This window comes from Chlorocebus sabaeus, chromosome 24, assembly GCF_047675955.1.
Source record: "Chlorocebus sabaeus isolate Y175 chromosome 24, mChlSab1.0.hap1, whole genome shotgun sequence".
NCBI lineage: Eukaryota > Metazoa > Chordata > Mammalia > Primates > Cercopithecidae > Chlorocebus > Chlorocebus sabaeus.
In genome coordinates, this window is record NC_132927.1 from 6926467 (window position 1) to 6947926 (window position 21460).

The 21460-nt window shown below is 34.0% G+C and overlaps 1 protein-coding gene across 2 annotated transcripts in view; it reads left to right on the top strand.

The window, feature by feature from the left end:
- SCFD1 (sec1 family domain containing 1) overlaps positions 1–21460 on the top strand; it is a 103500-nt gene that overhangs the window by 69621 nt on the left and 12419 nt on the right. For both annotated transcript variants that reach the window (XM_073010872.1, XM_073010873.1), the window contains 6 exons: positions 936–1006; positions 3002–3081; positions 6293–6355; positions 8426–8501; positions 15881–15934; positions 19295–19347. In XM_073010872.1, the coding sequence (XP_072866973.1) occupies positions 936–1006; positions 3002–3081; positions 6293–6355; positions 8426–8501; positions 15881–15934; positions 19295–19347 (397 nt within the window). The remainder of the gene's footprint in view (positions 1–935; positions 1007–3001; positions 3082–6292; positions 6356–8425; positions 8502–15880; positions 15935–19294; positions 19348–21460) is intronic.

A 21460-nucleotide genomic window follows, 5' to 3' on the forward strand; every position in this document is an offset into this window, starting at 1 on the left:
TTAGTGTTCCAAATCATATAAAAAATAAGTGTCCTGTCATTATGTTTTGAAAAAAATCAACTAGTTTTTATTCTATAATAAAATACAACAATTCTGAGTTCTTGCATCTTAGGATACACTTTAAAGTGAAACTGAATATTGTTATTTGTCAAGACCAGTGCTTCATCACATTTCCACCAAAGTGCACGTGATAGAAGAACAGACAATAAATGAGTTTCTCTGGACAGTCTTGGACTTTTGGTAGTAAGAGTAGTAACTCAGAGCACTGCAAGCAAGATATTTGTTTGAAATCTTATGTTTTGTCTTAAAATTTGAGGCAGATATATTCTATGTGATATAACAATTTTTTTAATAAAAATATATGGTTTTCCCATTCTTATAGTAATAATAAAGCCTTCAGAAACACGTGTATTTAGGGGCCCCCAGTTTGAGAAATATGGCTTTAGGCTCAGCTAGTTGATTTTGTTTAGCCAGCAAAGTTTCATAACCCAATTCCTAGGGTGACCATACATCTGGTTTCCCAGGATAGTCCCACTTTCATACCAGTTGTCCTTATGTAATTGTTAGTGGCACCCCTTTTGCCACCTCAAAAGTATCTGTTTTGGAATTGTATGATTACCCTGCTTATATCCTTTCCTTTCATTATGAGTTTATATCTAAAAGGGAAATCTCAACATTATACACAATTTGGAAAATACAATAGAGATGCTGTCATAATCACAGCCCTCTCATCCCACCTCATTTAATCTTTTCCGTATCTGTATTTTACATGGTTGTGATTATAGTACCTGTTACCTTAGCTCAGTTAAATCAAGAGCCATGTTTTGTTTTGTCACATTTATGTATGCCTTGAAATGTAACATACTTGTGTTGACTATAATACATAATAACCACAATTATGAAAATCTTTTTTTAACCTCTTTTCCCCTATGCAGCAGGAACTCCAGAAGATAAAATGAGGTTGTTTCTTATCTATTATATAAGCACACAGCAAGCACCTTCTGAGGTATGTCCTTTATTCAGTTATTGGGAGGAAGGGGAATGCTTATTTGTAGACTACTACAATTCAGATTTTAAAAATAGAAGTAAAAGTCACTGCAGCTAAATATCTACTTTATTCCTTTAAAAGAAAAATGGCCAGGCATGGTGACTCACACCTGTAATCCCAACACTTTGGGAGGCCGAGGCAGGCAGATCACTTTGAGCTCAGGAGTTCGAGACCAGTCTGGGCAACATGGCAAAATCCCGTCTCTATTAAAAATACAAAAATTAGCCAAGTGTGGTGGCATGCATCTGTAATCCCAGCTACTGGGGAGGCTGAGGCAGGAGAATAGCTTGAACCTGGGAGGCAGAGGTTGCAGTAAGCCGAGATCACGCCACTGCACTCCAGCCTGGGTAACAGAGCAATACTCCATCTCAAATAAAAGAACAACAATTTGTTAAGGCTGCTTCTATGTACTGCTGTATTTTATAGCAACTTTTATTGTTACCAGGGGAAACTACCTGTGAAACATCTACTTTTAAGTTGTTGGAATGTGAACTGAATTTAAGTGGCCAAAATTCTTATTTTTGGAAAATAACTATTCTAAACTAAGTTAATCAGATTTGCTGTGCTTTTTGAAAGGTTAACCTTATTTTAAGATTGTTTTAAAACTAATGTCCAATATAGAAAATATAGTCTATTCTATAAAAGAAAGTGGTGAGTTTGGTATCAGACTTCTTACTGGGTTAGAGACTGTTGACTCTAATGTTAACTGTATAGTTTTACTGGATGAGCAAGAAGCATAAGAACCTCAAGATGACATTTAGAATGTGGTTGTTCTAAACTCCATTCCTTTGCCGGTAGCAATTTTTTTTTTAATATCTGGTAAATTGATAGGGTTTCTGTTGGTCAAAAATCTTCGGCATATTAAAATAGCAAAACTAAACCTGCTATTTGCTCTCAGCCATTCTACTTTACCTTGGGAACACAAAGCTTCACTTCTAATTTTTTAAGAAAGTGTGGTTTTCTTTTTATAAGTATCTCTTTCAGGCCAAGGTGGGAAGATTACCTGAGGTCAGGGGTTTGAGACCAGCCTGGCCAACATGGTGAAACCCCATCTCTACTAAAAATACAAAAATTAGCTGGATGTGGTGGCGCATACCTGTAATCTCAGCTACTCGGGAGGCTGAGGCAGGAGAATGCCTTGAACCTGGAAGGCAGAGGTTGCAGTGAGCCAAGATTGCGCCACTGCACTCTAGCCTGGACAGTAAGAGTAGAACTCTTATCTCAAAAAAAAAAGTATCTCTCTCATCAACAGAGTTTTACCTATATATCTCAGGGGATTCTGATAGCTTAATTACAATATTTTTCTTAAGAATATATGATTCTAAAACTTAATTCAGTATTCCCTTAATTTAACCACATTATTTTTATTTACTTTTGGTAAGGATTTTGTCTTTTCATAAATGTAAGTGATCATTAAGATAGGCTCCTTTAAGTTACACAAATTCAGCCAGACTTATCAGGAAATGAGTGAGGAAGAGTTGAAAAAAAAATTTTTTTTTGAAGTGCAGGACACCCGTTGTCCAGTTAATGAATCTGGACCCCTAGAATGAAAATGAGATGAGAAACCCAAATCTGCCACTCCCCTCAGTTGGTGTCATTCCCCTTGTGTTTCTGGTTTAGAAATATTCTTGGTCAAACCAAATCATTTAGTGCGTTTCCCAAAGAAAAGCAGTCTATCCCAGCAGTAAAGGAAGAAATAACATTGTTGGACTTACTGAAAAATTTTAAAATACTGTACTTTTATAGGTGATTTGGGAGCCTCTTAAAGGTAATTTTCATTATATGCGATTTTCTTGTCTTGGGTGCTCATGTGGGTACTCATTTAAGACGTGACTCCACTCTACTTGGGTGCCAAGAATTTAAACTCATGCCTTTGGTCTTACTTTTAATTAATCAAATAACATCTTTCATGAAAGTAAAATTTTTTGTCATATAGTTCTTTTCTTATTTCAGGCTGATTTGGAGCAATATAAAAAAGCTTTAACTGATGCAGGATGCAACCTTAATCCTTTACAATATATCAAACAGTGGAAGTAAGTTTTTTTTTCTTCTTTAATTCCTGTCATTTAAAGGAGTAAAACTGAGGCTTCATTCCCAAGAAAATGGGAATGCTAATAAGAAAACTGAACAATGCCTTGGTGGTTTTATATATCCAGTGGCATAAATATTTCCTCATCTGGCCCACCCTGTTTACAGCTTAAAATTATGTAAAACAGTGATGCCTTTCTTTCCTGGGCAAGCTTTATAGTTTCTTTACTGATAAGGTGAGAAAGTCAAAGACTGAAATGTCTGGAGTCAAATGTCTCCAGGGCATTAAGAGGAAATTTTAATTTGACTAGTAATCCAAGAAAGGCAAATTAACATAATGCAAACATTTAGAAAATACCATGCCAAGGATACAGGAAAATTCATGTGTGCATTTTATACTCTGCTATTAGGAATATAAATTGTCAAAAATTTTCTGGATAGTATAAAGAGTTCTTTAAAAATAACTCTGACCACTAGTAATTGAAGCTAAGATTTTAGATACAATTGTAATAATGAAATTTTTAAAAGCAATCTAAATGTTTAGCAGTAGTATTAGTAAGTGAATTGTGGCATTTCTGTAAGATAAATACAGTCGAGTCATTAAAAATCAGAAGGCTTACTTAGTGAATTGGGAAGTGCTCATGTTACATTGTAAAGTCAAAAAAAAAAAAATTATAACACTCTTTATTGATTTGTTTGATAAATATTTCCTAATAGCGAGCATGAAAAACAAGGCCCCAACTGTCAGTGAATTTACATTTATGTTGAGGAAACAATTAACAAATAAGCAAATAAATGAACAGAATAGTGTTAAACTGTGTTAAATGACATAGGAAATAAAACTTAAGTGATAAGATTTTAGCCTGCTGGGGGTGATAGCTAAATTTGCTTAGCAGATCAGGGAAAGCATCTAGTAGGTAGTCACATTTGAGCCAAAACTTAAATGACATTTTTTACAGTATGATCCCTGTTTATCCATTTTTTCATCCATATGTATGTGTTCATATAAGCATATACATACAAACATGTAATTACAGAGTTGAAATGGCATACAACTAAGTGTTAATAGTAGATAATTCCAAGTAGTAGAATTTTTTTTCCTTTTGGGTGCTTTTCTTTATTTTCCAAATTTTCTACAAAAAGTATTGCCTTCAAAATAGTTTTTAAAATAATTTTTTAAGATGAAAGGATTAAATATGCTTTCTGATCACAATTATATAAAAAAAAATAAGCATAGCAAGAGAATTATACCAAATTGTTAACAGTAGTTATCTCTTGAGTGGTGAGATTACGAGTGTTTTTATTATCTATACTTTTGAAACTTACTTTTGTCTGTGTTCTTGTAATAAGAAAAAAACACACAACAAACCTTTGTTTAAAAGGAAAACTGAAAACTGTCTTTCTCAATTTTTATAATACAGGTTGAGTCCCCCTTATCCAAAATGCTTGCAACCAGAAGTGTTTTGGATTTTGGATTTTTTCAGATTTTGGAATATTTGCATATATATAAAATGAGATATCTGGGGATGGGACCCAAGTCTAAACAAAAAAAATCGATTATTTTCTCATATACATAGCCTAAAGGTAATTTTATCAATATTCTTAAGTTGTGCATTTGAACTGCAACCTGACACGAGGTCAGATGTGGAATTTTCTACTTGTGGCATCGTGTCTGCAGTACAAGTAAACATTAGGGTATATTCTTTCATTCTTTATACATATGACAGATTTTTTTTCTAGAGACGAGGTATTGCTCTGCCACCCAGGCTGGAGTGCAGTGATACAATCATAGCTCACTGTAACCTCACACTCCTGGGCTCATGATCCTTCCGTTTCAGCCTCCTTAGTAGCTAGGACTACAGGTGTGCACCACTGCACCCAGCCAGATATTTTTTAAAACTGGGAAATCATTTTTAGAGATACAGTTTTGTATTCTAGTTCTTAATAGCTTTCGTCATGCCAGTTCATGGAAGTATTTACTGTTTGCCTAATATTAAACCATATAAATGTACTGTTATTTATTTAACCCTTCTTTGTTGTTTAGATATTGTTTCTAGTGGAAAACTATTTTTGTTGTTGTTAATGCAGAAATTCTAATCCACTGCTGATTGACATCCTCCTTTCTGAACTGAAATTTTTGTTTGAGATTTCTCTGTTGTTGGCAGATTTTGTCAAGATTGAAACTGAATATTTTTAGCATTTCTACTACCACATCTTAGTGATTTACATTTTTTTCCCTTATAAAATTTTCTTCAGGTACTCTTTTTTTCCCAGTTACAAAGCATTTAAAATAAGAATCATTATGAAAGAATATTGATTGGCATAAAATGTTTATGGTGTGCTACTAAAATGTGTTATAAAACAGTATATACAATATGATGCTAATTTTGGTTTTTAAATCATATATGTTAAATAGGCATGTGTCCTAAGATTAGAAGACTACACCAACATCTTAACAGGGGTTACCTCAGAGTGGTAGGATTCTTCTGGGAGCATTTTATATTTTCTGGATTCTCTACAATGAAAATACTCTCAGAATAAAAATATTTTTAAAGCACATCTAAATGCCATCTTTCTGCCCATCCTTCATCGTATTGTTTAGTTACAGCGATTCTGGACATTTAGAAAGAGTTGAAAATGATATATGCAATTAAGTATAAAAGTCTGGTGTAGAATATAACTAAAGGGAAAAATCATTGAGTGGTAGAGTTAGAAGTGTTAACAAAGAAAGTGGTTTTGAACTTAGTCTTAAAAGGAAATATACAGTTTCTATTGAATAAGGTAGTGAATGTATACTCCTAAAGGACAGCATGAGCAAAGGCATGTACCTGGAAACAAGGGAGCATAGAATGTAGGAAACAGTAAAAAGACTAAATTATTATATGATTGTTCTTTTAAGCTATCAAGTCTCTATATCAGTTCTTTTTATTTAAATGATCACATAGAAATGAAGAAAAATATGAAGTTTGGAAAACTAATGCATTTGGGCCATGATGGCAACACTGCATTCCAGCCTGGGTGACAGAGTGAGATCTTGTCTCAAAAAATAATAATTCAGTATTTTAGTACTAATTGTAGTACAGTTATATTAGTTTAAAAATTCTCTTTTCAGAAAATGTCTGCATCATAGAAGTTAGTCAATAGATATTTTAATGCCATGACACCCAGAGTTAGCTCTAATAATTAGCTTTTAAGTACAACTTCCTTCTTTTATAGGGCTTTTACCAAGATGGCCTCAGCTCCTGCCAGCTATGGCAGCACTACCACTAAACCAATGGGGTAAGTATTTTTAATAATTCTGTTGCATCTTTGTACTCAAAACCTTAGACTTTCATGCCTTAAAAACACAATGTCTGACACTTTGAATGCGGAAAATGTCACCATACCTTTGGTGACATTTAGATGGCTGAAGTTCTCCTTTTTCTTTTCTATTTTTTAAAATTATTTTTCATTGGCATGTAATAATTGTTCATATTTATGAGGTACAGTGTGCTAATACATACCATGTGTAATTATCCAATCAGGGTAATTAGTATATCACCTCAAACATCATTTTTTAGTGTTGGGCACATTCAGATTCTCACTTTAAAATGTAAGTTAATGTCTTTTACATGGTATAAGCTGAAACTTAGATGACATTTTTTACAGTATCATCCCTATATGTCCATTTATCCATCTGTGTGTATCTGTGTGGATGAGTATACACATACATACATTTAATTGCATAGCTGAAATGATATACACCTAAATGTTAATGGTGGGTAATTCTAAGGGGTATAGTTTTTTTCTTTTGGGTACTTTTCTTTATTTTCCAAATTTCCTACAACAAATATTATCTTCTAAATGGTTTTTATTCATATACTTGTTTGTTATTATAACATATTTTTCATTTTCAGAAAACATTTGAAGGTTAAAACTATTTTAATATCAATGTTGATAACTAATATAGACTTGCAGCTAGGCCTAGCTTCAGGATAGATTCAAGCAGTGCTGAATGATAGGAAGTCCTCAGGGCTAGGTATGACATCTTACTCCAGAGACCCCAGTGGAATATGTGATTTTCAGAGAAACTGAACAGGGTAATTCTGACTACTCTTTTTGGTACCATACAGTTTCCAATTCCTACCTTACTTTTTAGAGCTAAAACAAAAGCAGGAAGCCAGAGGAGAACAGGTTTATCCTAGCCCCACACTGAGTAACTGGTTTTAATGAAACAATTTCCAAAAACAAAAGCACTCAGCCTTGTAAGTACTTGGCAAAAGGAATCCAGCTGGCCTCACCTTCAGACAGTGCTGCTCAGGTTAGCTCACCCAGGGCCATTCATTCCAACAAGGATTACTTTCTCTTGCTTCTGTTAATGAAAAGATTTCCATCCTGTCCATCTCTTCATTTCAGAGTGGAGTAAGGCAAGACGAGGAAAAGGAAAAGATTTTTGGAAAATTACTTCCATGTATTTAATAAAATAGACTTTTCAGTTTCATCCCTTAAAAATCTTATTGAACATTAAAGCCTATTAGATTCCTTATGATTTTGCAGTTGGGATTTTGATAAATATGTTATAAGAAACTCTTGGGTGATCTGAAAGCTGTCCCTAGCCTTCTGAGATTTTAATGCAGGATTACTATTCTGTCTCACAAAACATCTTTTAATTCCATGTGAGAGACCGTTTGAACCACAGATATAAACCCAGTATGGCAAGCCACTTACTGGTGTTTTGTTGTTGTTTAAAATGTAGACAACATTCTTCAGAGTTGAGGTGAAATTCAGTAAGTCTGTTCTGTTTCACATTTTTATATGATAGATTTTATGTATAGGGAGGAGAGACAATATACAGTGTAGGATTGGATCCACCTGCTGATATAAGAGAATACAGTAATGTTTGACTTACTCATAGTACTTACTGGCATATATATTTTCAATATGTTCTTGTGGTTTGAACTCCTAAAGCAAGTTGTCCAAGTTACTAGCTTTAAATTGTTTTTCTTTTTTTAGCATTAGACAATCAGGAAGGCAAGGAATTCTCTTCAAATTATAACTTGCAAAAAAACTATAGCTAAGACTAGGAAATTAATATGTATATTTTGAGGGCAGCTCTTTATTTTTATATTTTTTTACTAATTATTGACTAATCAGAGTATTTTAATTACTATTTTATTGTTAAATAAAATTACAGCAGTGATACCCATGGCAGCAGAAATTCTCAAAACCCTTCTGTTTAGTGAAAACAAAGGTGGTAGGTACAGCAAGCATCATTAGCATGTGGTGTGTAATCAGGTAAATATTTTATCTGTGACCGATTGGAGAGGCACTTTGTACTTAGAATGGTCCTTCTCTTTTGCCCCCACCTAGTCTCTTATCACGAGTCATGAATACAGGATCCCAGTTTGTGATGGAAGGAGTGAAGAACCTGGTTTTGAAACAGCAAGTAAGTATACTTGTTAGAAAACATACTGGTAACTTTTAAACATAAATGTTGACAGGCTAACTGCTCAGGCAAAGCAACTTCTGGATTTATTCAGGTAATAAATAGGAATCATAAAATCAAGGAGTTCTTTTTAAGTTCTGGGGTACATGTGCAGGATGTGCAGGTGTGTTACATAGGTAAACGTGTGGCATGGTGGTTTGCTGCACAGATCAACCCATCACCTAGGTATTAAGCCTAGCATCCATTAGCTCTCTTCCCTGTTGCTCTTCCCCCACCCTTGACAGGCCCCGGTGTGTGTTGTTCCTCTCCCTGTGTTCATGTGTTCTCATTGTTGAGCTCCCATGCGGTATTTGGTTTTCTGTTCCAAGGAGTTCTTTATTAGTGTATTTAAGACTCTGAGGTATTTTTGCATGTGTAGCTCAGAGCTCTGTAATTTTATACCTTTTTAAAAAATTTGGATTTGGATTTGGACTTCACTTACATTTTGATTTGTCTTTACCATCAGGTTGTTGAAAGTACGTTAATTGAAAGAATGAACCTAACCTATTTAGAATAGTGAACTGCTACATAATGAGTATCGTTTATTTTAACGTATAATCAGAATATTAATAAGTTAATGAACTTAACATCTAAAGTCCTATGTAAATTGGACTAAACAAAATATTTTAAATAGAATTTATATTTGGGGATAATAAAATTGTACCTCGATTTCACATTTTCTTTCTTTTAGTCCTTCGTTTTGTATATAGGACCCTTTTAAATGACTTTTTTGTTTTTGTGATTTTTCTATTGTAATATATAGATATTCTGCTTCAGTCATTAATTCATTTGGTGTCTTTTCAAAAGATTTTGTTTTTTACTTTTAATTTTGGAAATTTTCAAATATGCATTATCAAATTCTGAATCCTTCAATTAAGTCAGTATCCATTCTTGTTTCATCTATCCCATTTGTGTTTTTTATTTACTTTTACTGGAATATTTTAAGGCAAAACAGATAATGTTTTACACAGAAACTCAGTTTGCAATGAGTAGGGTTTTAAAGGCCAAATCAAAAGAATCAGTTATTCAGATCTGAATATTGTTTATTTACCTGTATTCAGAAAACAAAACCTTTTCTTTCCTCCACACGTTTCTTTCTTATAATGTTTACTTGTGGTATTTTACATACATAATCTTTATTTGTGGTTTAATAAGTTATGTTTTTCTTTTTCTTTTTGTCTGAGACAAGGTCTTGCTCTCTTGCTCAGGCTGGAGTGCAGTGGTGCTAGCTGGGACTACAGGCACGCACCACCACACCTGGCTAACCTTTGTATATTTTGTAGAGATGGGGTTTGGCTATGTCGCCCAGGCAGGTCTTGAACTCCTGGGGCTCAAGTGATCCTCACACCTCAGCCTCTCAAGTGCTGGGATTACAGGTACAAGCCACTGTGTCTGGCCTCATTATCCCTTTTAGAAATTATTGTCAGTCCCTCTCATTCTACCTCCTGGTAAGGAGCTACTACCAAATACTTAATCTACTTTTTCTTAATCGTTCACAGTACTGCCCAGAATCAGCTTATCTTCACCCTCTTAGACTGTATGTGAAAAGGCACAATAGGAAGTTTGGGCACATTAGAGACAACTATGCTATACTTTATGGCTTAGCCTGGGCCCGTTCTTATTTATCGTCAACTGTGGACAAAATGATTTTGTTTTATGAGACAAAGGGGGACCTCCAACTTCTATGGTAATGTCTGCCTTTTGCTGGATAGACTGGCTATTACATAACCATATGTAGTTTATTTTTAAGGAGACTTACATATTTTTCTTCACATGTCACTGTTAGAAGTAAATCCCAATAGTAAGATTTCCCTAAACAAAGTATTTCTTATAACATATAACTCATAGTATTTAGAAGTTACAGACTTTAAGCTTTAGAATAATCGTGGTTTTTGAACTTATTACCTTAGAGTCACATGGTATATATCCCCTATGATACCTGTAAAAGACATCTAAATTGGTCAATTCTTAAATATTTTATTGTGCTAACACAAAAGTTTATTTGGAGTACATAAAATATAAAAACAATTCTTTGTGATCTTATATCTGTTTTTTTTTTTAATATTGCAAATAGCATACCACTTTGACGTAGGCAGTTTCTCACTTGCAAAAGTAAAATTTGAAATGATCAGTGGTCACCCCATCTCTATATTTTTGCCACCACTACCAGAAGAGCTATGCTATTAAAAAAAAAAAAAAAAAAAGTTCAGAATTAGAGGAAATAGGTATTGACGGGGGTAGGAATGGTTCTTTTTATATTATCTTCAAGTAAAAATAATAGTCATACAATATAGTTCAATATAGTCTTTTTTTGTTGCTCTTTAAAAAGAGAAAAAATAGATGGTACTGAAAGACAAATACTTAGGCTTATCTAAGCTTTAAATGTTAGTTTTTTTCTGGGTACATCGTCATCTCTGGTTACTTCTGCCCACATGACAAATTGCTAAGACTGAAATCTAGAATCAAGAGTGTAGACATTTCTAATTGTTCTTAATAAATATTACCAAATTATCCTCGAGTAAGGAGTCTCTAGAAAGATGTAAACTCAGAGAAGTCCATGTTAAAGCTCTATTACCCTTATATTGTAAAATTTAGAGGTACTGTGGTGGGAGGTCTTGGGCAGTTTGGGAACTGAGAGCTAAGAGGTATCAAAGAAGACACTGCTGAAGATCAGTTCTGTTTCACTCTTGGAATTTTATGAGTAACTTATGCCTCTTAAATCTCTAAATATTGTTTTGGATCTTTGAATAAACAGTTTAAACTGTAAATAAATTAGACAGAATAGGATTAGCTACGTCCAGTTTTCTAAGTCACTTATAAGAGCTTTTTATACCTTGTTTTATGGGCAGCATAAGTTTTGTGCATCACAAGTATCAACTATCACATACACCCAGTTGAATGTTATTCACAGATTTGGAATCTGTTTGTGTGAGGATAATTGTACAAGAATGTGAAGATGAATAATGTAGCATACAGTTGCATAATTTTAGACTTCTGTTTTACTTTATTTGGCCTATTTGCAAAAATAATCCCTCCTTTAAAAATGAACAACACATAAATTACAAGCAGTGAAAATCCATAGATTAAAAAAAGATTTAAAGTACACATTTGCAGTGTTTGGCCCTTAAGATTATGATTTGAATAAGAAAACTATAAAACATGATTTTATATGTCAGGCACGGTGGCTCACATCTTTGTAATCCCAGCACTTTGGGAGGCCAAGGCAGGCAGATTGCTTGAGCCCAGGCATTCAAGACCATCCTGAGTAACATGGCAAAAGTCCATCTCTACAAAAAATACAAAAAAATTACCTGGGCATGGTGGCACATGCTTGGGAGGCTGAGGTGGGAGGATCACTTGAGCCCGGGAGATGGATGATAATTTATACAACAGTGACTGGATATCAAGTTGTGTAGTAATTATTTCATAACAAATACATATATCAAAACATCATGTTGTACACCCAAAATATATACAATTTGTCAGTCATACCTCAATAAATCTACAGAAGAGAATAAATCACTACTAATTATATAATATTATAAATTATAAATTAATAATTACTTTAATTATTTTAGGAGTGGTAATAGTGTTATGGGGTTTTTAAGAGTTTTTATATTTTGAATATATGTACTGAAATATTTATGGCTAAAATGATTGTACACTGGAGACTTACTTTAAAACAACCTAGGGGAATGGGTAGTAGGTGACAGTATAGGTGAAATAAGATTTGCCACGAGTTAATAATTATGGAAACAGGGTGATAGAGGGATAGATGTGTCTTAGTGAGTTCACATAATCTCGTTTTATTTATTTTATTGCCATGAACATGAGATGATTTTGTAAACTCATCTGTAAGATAAGGGTGTTAGATACACTCTGTAGATCCCAGTCTGGTTTATAATTTTAAATTTTGGAGACAGCCCATCTTATTTCCTCTCCTTCTAACTTCACTTCACTGGCAACTTTCCACCCTTCTATCATTGATACATCTCTCATCTCCAGTGTTTCCAGTGTCCACACTTGCCATCTAATTCTTTACTTGGCTGATAACTGCCTTCAAGATAAGCGTCCTCTTACAGGAGGTTCACATAGGGCTTTTTCATTCTCCAGGGCTCTGGTAGTCAAGACAGTAGCAACTCTTGTCCCATCCCCACTGCCAGCTTCGACATCAGAGCATCATCTGAAGCCAAGGGCTGCAAGGGGAAAGGTAAAATAGTCACCATAGATCAGTTGTCAGTATAGGTCAACAAGTGGCTAATTCTAGGAGAACTCAAAGGAAAAAAAACTTCCTTATTTTGGTTATAGAACTATATTATATTTCTTAGTTGTCTTTGAGTTTCTGTGCATATTTTATTTTGTTTTGTAATACACCATCAGAAATAAAGTTAACATTGTTTTTACCTAAGCTTTTCCAGTGACTAAAATCATAAAACATGACTAAAGTCATAAAATGACTTAGGATTTTTGGAAATAGATTTCTCACTATGTTTTTTCAGATAGTTTCTAGTTCATATATTTCAAATTTGAAGAACTTTAATTTAGGATATTCCTGTGTATAGGACTCTGTCTCTCAAATCTATATCTATAATAGCTTTCTAATAAAAATTTAGTTGCAATACAATAATGTTTTCCATTTTATTTCTAAACAACAATTTCTAAGAACAAAATATGCTTGGGAATTCTTAAAACAATTGAGTTTTTCATTTGATAAAATTTTGTTTATACCCCTTTTACTGAAGCACACAGACTTTTTATGTCTGTAAAGACACATAAGATAACACACTATTTGTTGAGCAAAGAATATTGTATGGTTTTGTTTGGATGTTTTCCATATGCTGGTATGTTAACTGCTAAAATCTGGTTTTCTTAACCAGTAAAACTTGATTAACCTGGAATGTAAATTATTCTAAATATATAATTGATTTTTGTTAATGATTAAGTCAATTCAGGCCTTTAGGCAAAGAATGGAGGCTAGCTAGAGCATTAGCTGGTGACAGATCTCAAAAGTTGTTTCCTGAAGTACTCTTTCCATTTTAAAGACATTATATATTTTTTAAAACCATTCTCTGTACCTGAAGCTTCCTTTAATATATGGGAGTATGTGAATATTGTATTGTATAGGAGTGGTAGATGATTTTGGTGTGTTATTTGGTTGTAAAAACCAGACAAAAACATAAGAAAGACTTGTCTCTGGGCTCTTTAATTTTTGAACAACTTTGCTGGAAAGAAAGTTTTCTTATGTTACTTAATGACCTATTTGGCAGACTTGTCTTCAGATACAGCAGAACTATAAAACATAAAGTAAAATTTAATTGTATCCTTAGGAAAATCTCACTTTATACTAATTAAAGATTTATCATGGAATATTGGTATGAATATTCAAACTTCCAATTATTTTCACAAATATAATAAAAATAATACCCTTATGGTTTATTATTACATATAATCTTTTCTAAATTTTCCTCCATTGTATATATCTAAGAGTACAACGCAGGAAGCTAAACACAGAATTCAGTGTAAATAGAGAAATTGATATAAAGTTGTCAAGTTTAGTAAAATTTTATAAAACAATTTATAATGTTCTTTTGTCCTAGAATTTTTAAATTATTTATTCTCATTAGGTTGCAAAGTACTTCATATCTGTTGTTGGTATTACTTGGAATATATAACTATAGTTTTTTTCCTTTGGATAAAGCATTTTAAAATCTTTCTTTAAAGCACATTTAAATCTGCACCCATTTACTCTTTAGAGAAATTGGTTTAGACTCACTCCTTAAAAGGTAAAACAAAACTTAAAAGGTAAAATTTTGAGCCATCTTTCTTAAAAAAAATCTAAATAGTATTCAGGAAGTATATTCAGACAGCTTGAACATTTGATGCTTGTATTTATATTTGAAAGTACCTAGCCAACATAAATATCAGAGAGTAATGAAATAGCTTTAATTTTAATTTTACTTGCCTGAAACCATCTTAAAAGGTTTTTACTTTACCAGTCTAGGGAAGGTAGCAGTATCCTTAGTGACAGTCCATTTTAATTACAATAAAATGTTTTATGATCTAAGAAAACAGAAAATCCTTATATAATAGTACTGTGTTATCTATAGATTTTAGTCTGATCTGTAAACAATCAGATTGAATGTTTTTGTCATACAAAGTCTCTGAAATACATAAAGTACAATAGATACAAGACTGTTCTCTTCAGAACATCCTGTACAATTCACAAAGGAAATATCAGTTCAAAATGAACAGAATAACACTTCATTAGGAATGCACTTTGAATAAACTTAATAGTCACCTACTAAATTTTCTAAATTTGACTTATGTTCAAAATAATAAAACTTGTCAGACTGAAATGTAACAGTATTTCTTATGCCACAGCCTGTAAACAAGTCACGAGACAGCCTTTTGCCAGCACCTGTGTTGTACATTTCATGTTCAAAGTGGAATCTGTTCTGTAAGATGATGCAGTACAACACTGAAAACTTGGAATTTATCCCAGGCAAAATAAAAATGGTCAATAAAGTTGTTCGTGTATCCATATCCCCATTTTCCAAAGTATAAAAAAATACCTTTTTATTAGAAATGAATGAACTCTTACATCATTTAATATCATACATTTGCACGAACTTTAAAAGTTACTTTATTTGTAAAGAAAACTTTTATAATCCACAGAGAGGAAATGAAAAAAATACAGTGGGATTCTGGCCATGCATGGTGGATCACACCTGTAATCCCAGCATTTTAGGAAGCTGAGGTGGGTGGATCACCTAAGGTCAGGAGTTTGAGACCAGCCTGGCCAACATGGTGAAACCCTATCTCTACTAAAAATATAAAAATTAGCCAGGCAAGGTGGCATGAGCCTGTATTCCCAGCTACTTGGGAGGCTGAGGCAGGCAGATCGCTTGAACCAAGGAGGCAGAGGCTGCAGTGAGCCGAGATTGTGCTACTGCACTCCAGCCTGGGTGACAGCTAGGCTCCTTCTCAAAAATTAAAAAAAAATTTAAAAAAGAGGGCTGGATTCTTCTTTGATCAAAACAAAAGCTTGCAGTTACTAGTATTAAAAGCAAACACCCAACAAAGTAAAAAGCCCAAACATGTATTTGTACTAAAACCTGAATACACCTACACACTTAAAGAAGCATTTTTACTTAGAATTATATTTTCCTATGGAAACTTGAGTAGTGCCAAGAGTATTTACATCTTTGACATCACCTTTACCGTTCACAGACTACTTAATCTTAGAATATGTTTAATTGAAAGGTAAGCATACTTAACTGTAGAATGATCAGATGGTTTTGGTTTGACGTTCTAATATTTAACAAAATACTTTTCCACAGAATCTACCTGTTACTCGTATTTTGGACAATCTTATGGAGATGAAGTCAAACCCTGTGAGTACCATATAAATTCCTGAATGTGTCAAACTGACTAGTATGAAAGAGGATAAAATCAGATTGAGTTCCTTGTGAGCCTAATCACAGCAGAATACATGAGAGAAAGGAAGAATCCATGTTCTCAAGAAGCCTTTTTTAGCCATTATCACAGATTCTGGGAATTGGTTTTCTCAGCTGCTATACCCATTCTGGCCAGCTGTCATTCAAATGTCATGTAGATTATATTCTATTTGTATACTTAAATGTGAAATATATCCTAAGGAACAAATTTCTGTAAATGAAAAAAGAACCAGTGAGCATTTGTTGGTGTAGTATAAAGAGTACCAAACCAATTTAATTTTATAAAAGTTAAATTAGGAAAGCAGTGCATAGTAAAAATGTTAAGTGCATATGTTTACAGGGCACTACATTATTTTGGGCTGAATAAGTAAATTGACAATGAAATCATTGGGTGAATAGACAAATGGGTCAATATCATTAGCATTGACTTAAAGAATGGGTTTCTAAGCTATCTGTAATTCGAAAAAGAATGTAAAAATCATCACAATCTGTTTCATAAAACATCCCGTCCTGTTACTGTCACAACCAAAAGGTGGTTATTACCACAAGAATCTGGAATCAAAAACAGGCAGCATGATCCTACCCACATCAAAACCCTGGTTTGAGTTGATCTAAATCCCTATAGACTTGGCAGTGAGGCTTAGGATTCCAGTCCTAAGAAAAAACGAGAACAGAATCTTCAGACGAGTGTGATATTTTTTGTAATTGTCAGAACATGACTGTAATAACAGAAAAAACTAACAAAAACAAATTTTAAAATTCACTGGTGTGAAAACAAAGATACAGTGTAATAAAACATCTAAAAAGGGCAGTTAGTATTATGAAAGGAATGGGAGAGTCGTTTGTAATAAGCTAAAAAGGATTGGATTCTTCCATCTGGGAATCAATACAGATAAAGTGGTATACAATGAAATAATAATAGACTTTGTCACTACGTTCTAGAATACATGAAGAAAAGGTTCTTCCTGAAAAGCCTAACAGAGGTATACATTTATGACTAATTGATTTAGAGAATACTGCTTCCTAATAGGCAATAAACTTCCACAAGATATTATGCCAAGCAACTATAAAGATTAAAAATATAAGTAAATGCAAAAATTTAGACAGGTGCCAAATACACAGGCGGATTAAGAAATTTTGATATTGGGTTAAGAAATTTTGATATTGTCCAGGCGTGATTGCTTATGCCTGTAATACCAGCACTTTAGGTGGCCAAGGCTGGCGGATCACTTGAGCTCAGAAGTTTGAGACCAGCCTGGGCCACATGGTGAAACCCCATCTCTACAAAAAATACAAAAAATTAGCCTGGTGTGGTGATGTGCACCTGTGGTCCCCGCTACTCGGAAGGCTGAGGTACGAGGATCACTTGAGCTCAGGAGGTTGAGGCTGCATTGTGCCAAGATTGTGCCACTGCACTCCATCCTGGGTGACAGAGTGAGACCCTGTCTCAAAAAAAAGAAAAAAAAAAATTGTGATATTTTGTTACTGTCCCTAATCTTGAAGTTGAGATGAAAAATAATGACAGTAATAATAATAATAATAGCTAACATTTATTGAGTACTTACCATGTTCCAGAAATCATTCAAAGCATTTTTCGGTGGCTCACACCTGTAATCCTAGGACTTTGGGAGGCCAAAGCAGGCGGCTCACTTGAGGTCAGGAGTTCAAAACCAGCCTGGCCAACTGGTGAAACCCCATCTCTACAAAATATTAGTGGGGCATGGTGGCACACACCTGTAATCCCAGCTACTCTGGAGGCTGAGGCAGGAGAATTGCTTGAACCCTGGAGGCAGAGTTTGCAGTAAGCCGAGATCACACCACTGCACTCCAGCCTGGGTGACAGAGCAAGACTCTGCCTCAAAAAAAAAAAACAAAAAACGCATTTTTCATCTATTATCTCACCTAATCCTCATTAGAACTTCTAAGTACTAGTATTATCGTTCTCATTTTATAGATGAAGACACTGTAGTGCAATGAAGTCAATTAACTTGCCCAAGGACGCACAGCTAGTAAATGGCAGACTTAAGATTTTAACTAAAGGCCAAGTTTTTTACCATTATGCTGTATCAATTAGGGCAAGAATCATTCCCTTCATGGAATCCCAGAACTTAGAGAGTTAAAGAAACATAAGTCATCTTAACAGTGGAGGAGAGGCAACCAGGAAATGTTGTGACTTCCCAAGTCACACTACTTTTAGTAGCAGAATTGGAACCAGAAACCTACTATTGCTATGTTCCTGCCTGGTGCTCATTCCAGCATACACATTCCTTCCACATTTCTCTGTCATGAACACATGGATGGCTACCTTGTAGATCTTACTGAAATGTTTCTCCAAGCTATGAAAGTTCATTGATGAGTTCCCTTGACTTTGACTTTATAACTCAAGGCATATTATTGCAGATGGATATTTTTTTACTTAACTAAGAAAAAGTAACTTTTTCTGTTTTGAAAGCATTTCTTCATCTGCTAGGTGAGGCGGTTGCCTGCATTCTCATCCTTCTCCTCTTCCCAGATGGACAAATTGATTTGGAAGCAATGAAGAGATTAGCAAAATGCTAAAGAGATTAGCAAAGTATACTAAGTTAGACCTGACAGATAATCGATTGTATCCATTTAAAATGCTGTAACCTAATTCTAGATGCATTTTTATCAGTTCATTTATTAAATGTTTTCCTTTCATTTCTTAATTGAATAAATTAAAATTAAGGCAAGATATCAGATAGGTTATCGTGCCTTGTAAGTCTGGCTGGTTGTGGTTTCTTGAAGCAAAGTGTTGAAGGATCCTTACACTGTACTTGGGTTTACTGAGAGTGCTATGATTGATTAGCAATGTCCACCACTGGGTACAGGACTAAATAGTAGCAACATGTGTAGCGGATTTGTCATGAATCAGGTTTTGATAGGACTATCAACACTCTAGAAGAGAATTAGTTTCTCTGGCATGGTAATTAAGAACTTGGGCATTGAAACTAGACTGCCTGGGTTCAAATCCTGTAGTTCCCATACTTACTAATCATGTAACTTTATAAAGTCACATAACTTTTCTGTACCCCAAACTGCCAATCTGAAAAACGAGAGTAACAGTAACGTCCTGATAGACCATTATTGGGATTGAGTAATTTCATCTAAAGCACTTAGAATAAAGGTTAGCACATAGTAAGTGTTCATTAAGTATTAGGGGTGGTTGTTATACATTCTACAAAATGGATAGATTCATTAAAATAGGATACTCTAAGCCAAACTGACCTTCTAAAGAGAAATTCCACAGTCATGGTAAAGTTCTATTTTTTTTAATAGGAAACTGATGACTATAGATATTTTGATCCCAAAATGCTACGGGGCAATGACAGGTAAGCAGCTTTTGTCTTGTTTAACTTGTTATGGATTTTTTCCCCTCAAGAATGGAAATAATTGATTTTTTTATTATATAGTACTACTTATTATTAAAAATCCAAACTATGTGGAAAACTCATAAGGAAACAGTATGTATAATCTTATTATCCAGAGATATCTCTAGTAATGATACTTAGCATTTAGATGTTTTTCCTTCCACATATACACACACACAAATCCATTCAGATGTTTACTGGTATTTTTATGAAATGGTGGCGGTATTAGAAACTAATTGTGGGTGAGGGATATTTGGATAACCTGTGTTTTTAAGTGAATATTCTTATTGGACCAATTGAAAAAAATAGGAGCTTTATCTTGGATAGCAGTTGTTTGGTTGTTTTTTATTTAACTGGTCCATAAAATTAAAGTCTCTGGGAACTGTTGCTATATAACACCTTGTGTCAATGAAACATTCTATAAATAAACTCTGCATTTTATCACAGACATTGGATGGTAAGATATCCTTATGGATATTATTTTTCATGATTTAATTAGCGGTGGAATGACAAATAGCCTACGAGATACAGAAAAAGAATAGGTAGAATTGGGGGTGGGGCGCCAGGAATAACTAACTTGGAATGATTTGTCTGTAGATGAAGCTAGTGAAGCTAGTTTCTTGCCTCTTCCTTATGTTTGGGATCTTCAGAACTTTACATTTGCTCTATCCCAAGCTTTCACATCTTTGTAGATGGTGTGAAAATAATCTAGTCACTAGATTAAATTGCTTGATAACTTGAAATCTTATTCCCTTTTCTGAATTTACCAGAAATAACAAGCAAAATTGCATAAGAACTACCAACAGCAGCTGCTGTTGGCAAGAGAGAATTTGACAAAGAATGGATTACGGAAAGGGGGATGAGGATTGACTACTAATGGGTACAGGACTTCTTCTAGGGGTGATAAAAATGTTCTGAAATTAGACAGTGATGGTTGTACAACTCTAAATATACTAAAAACCACTGATTGTACACTTTACAACAATAGATTAGCAACTTTTTCCTATATTGATGATTCTCCAGCTTATGCTTTTTCCTTCCTTGCATTTAGCTATCAAGTAGATACACAGTTAGCCCTCAATATGCATGGGTTCCTCATCCATGGATTCAACTAACCAGGGTTCGAAAATATTTGGGGGCAAAAAGGGATGGTTGTATCTATACTGAGCATGTACAGACTTTTTTTTTCTTGTGTTTATTCTCTAAGCAATACCTAATATAATGTAAACTATATAGTTTGTTATACTGTTTACATAGCATTTACATTGTATTAGGTATTATAAGTAATCTGGAGATTATTTAAAGTATATGGGAAGATGTGTATAGGTTATATGCAAACACTACACCATTTTACATAAGATACTTGAGCCTGTGGACTTTGATGTCTATGGGGGTTCCTGGAACCAGTCCTTCATGGATATTAAGGGATACTTGGCTTCTTGAAAATTTACTGAGAAATGTTTAATCCTTAATGTAGTTTATGCATGGTAATGAGGAAGAATATTAGCATTGATAAGACAGATAAGCTTAGAGTTTCATTTTTAACAGAGCCTTCTCCTGAGCTATCCCATCACAGTTAAATCTTGGTGATTAATAACTAGTAATACTATTCTGTAAGTCTTACCTGTCCTCATCCATGTCTACTCTTTAAGGAACTGAAACACTGAAGAGGCATTTCAGTCAGGTGGACTTGTAGCTGCTTCTGTGGAATATTCAGACAGGCCATAGAAATGAGGAAAAGATTATAGAACTGTGTCATCAGCCTCTGAACAATTAAGGAAAGTTATAATAGCCCCCTTTTCTCAGTTGAGATTTTCAGAAATTACTTTTGGGGAAAATCTAAGTTGTCCTTTTAAGTCATATTGTACAACCTGTTTTAGCACTCAAATATAAGTCTAGACTCGCACAAGCTTTGAAAAATGTCTTTATTATGTATATTTTTATAATATTTTGGTGTCTAAGAGATCTTTAATAAATAAGCTACAGCAAAATTCAGATCCCTCCTTCCCTTTCCCATTTGCTTCCTGAGTTGTTATTCTTCCCATAGATGTATTTATACAGTTTTTCCACAAAT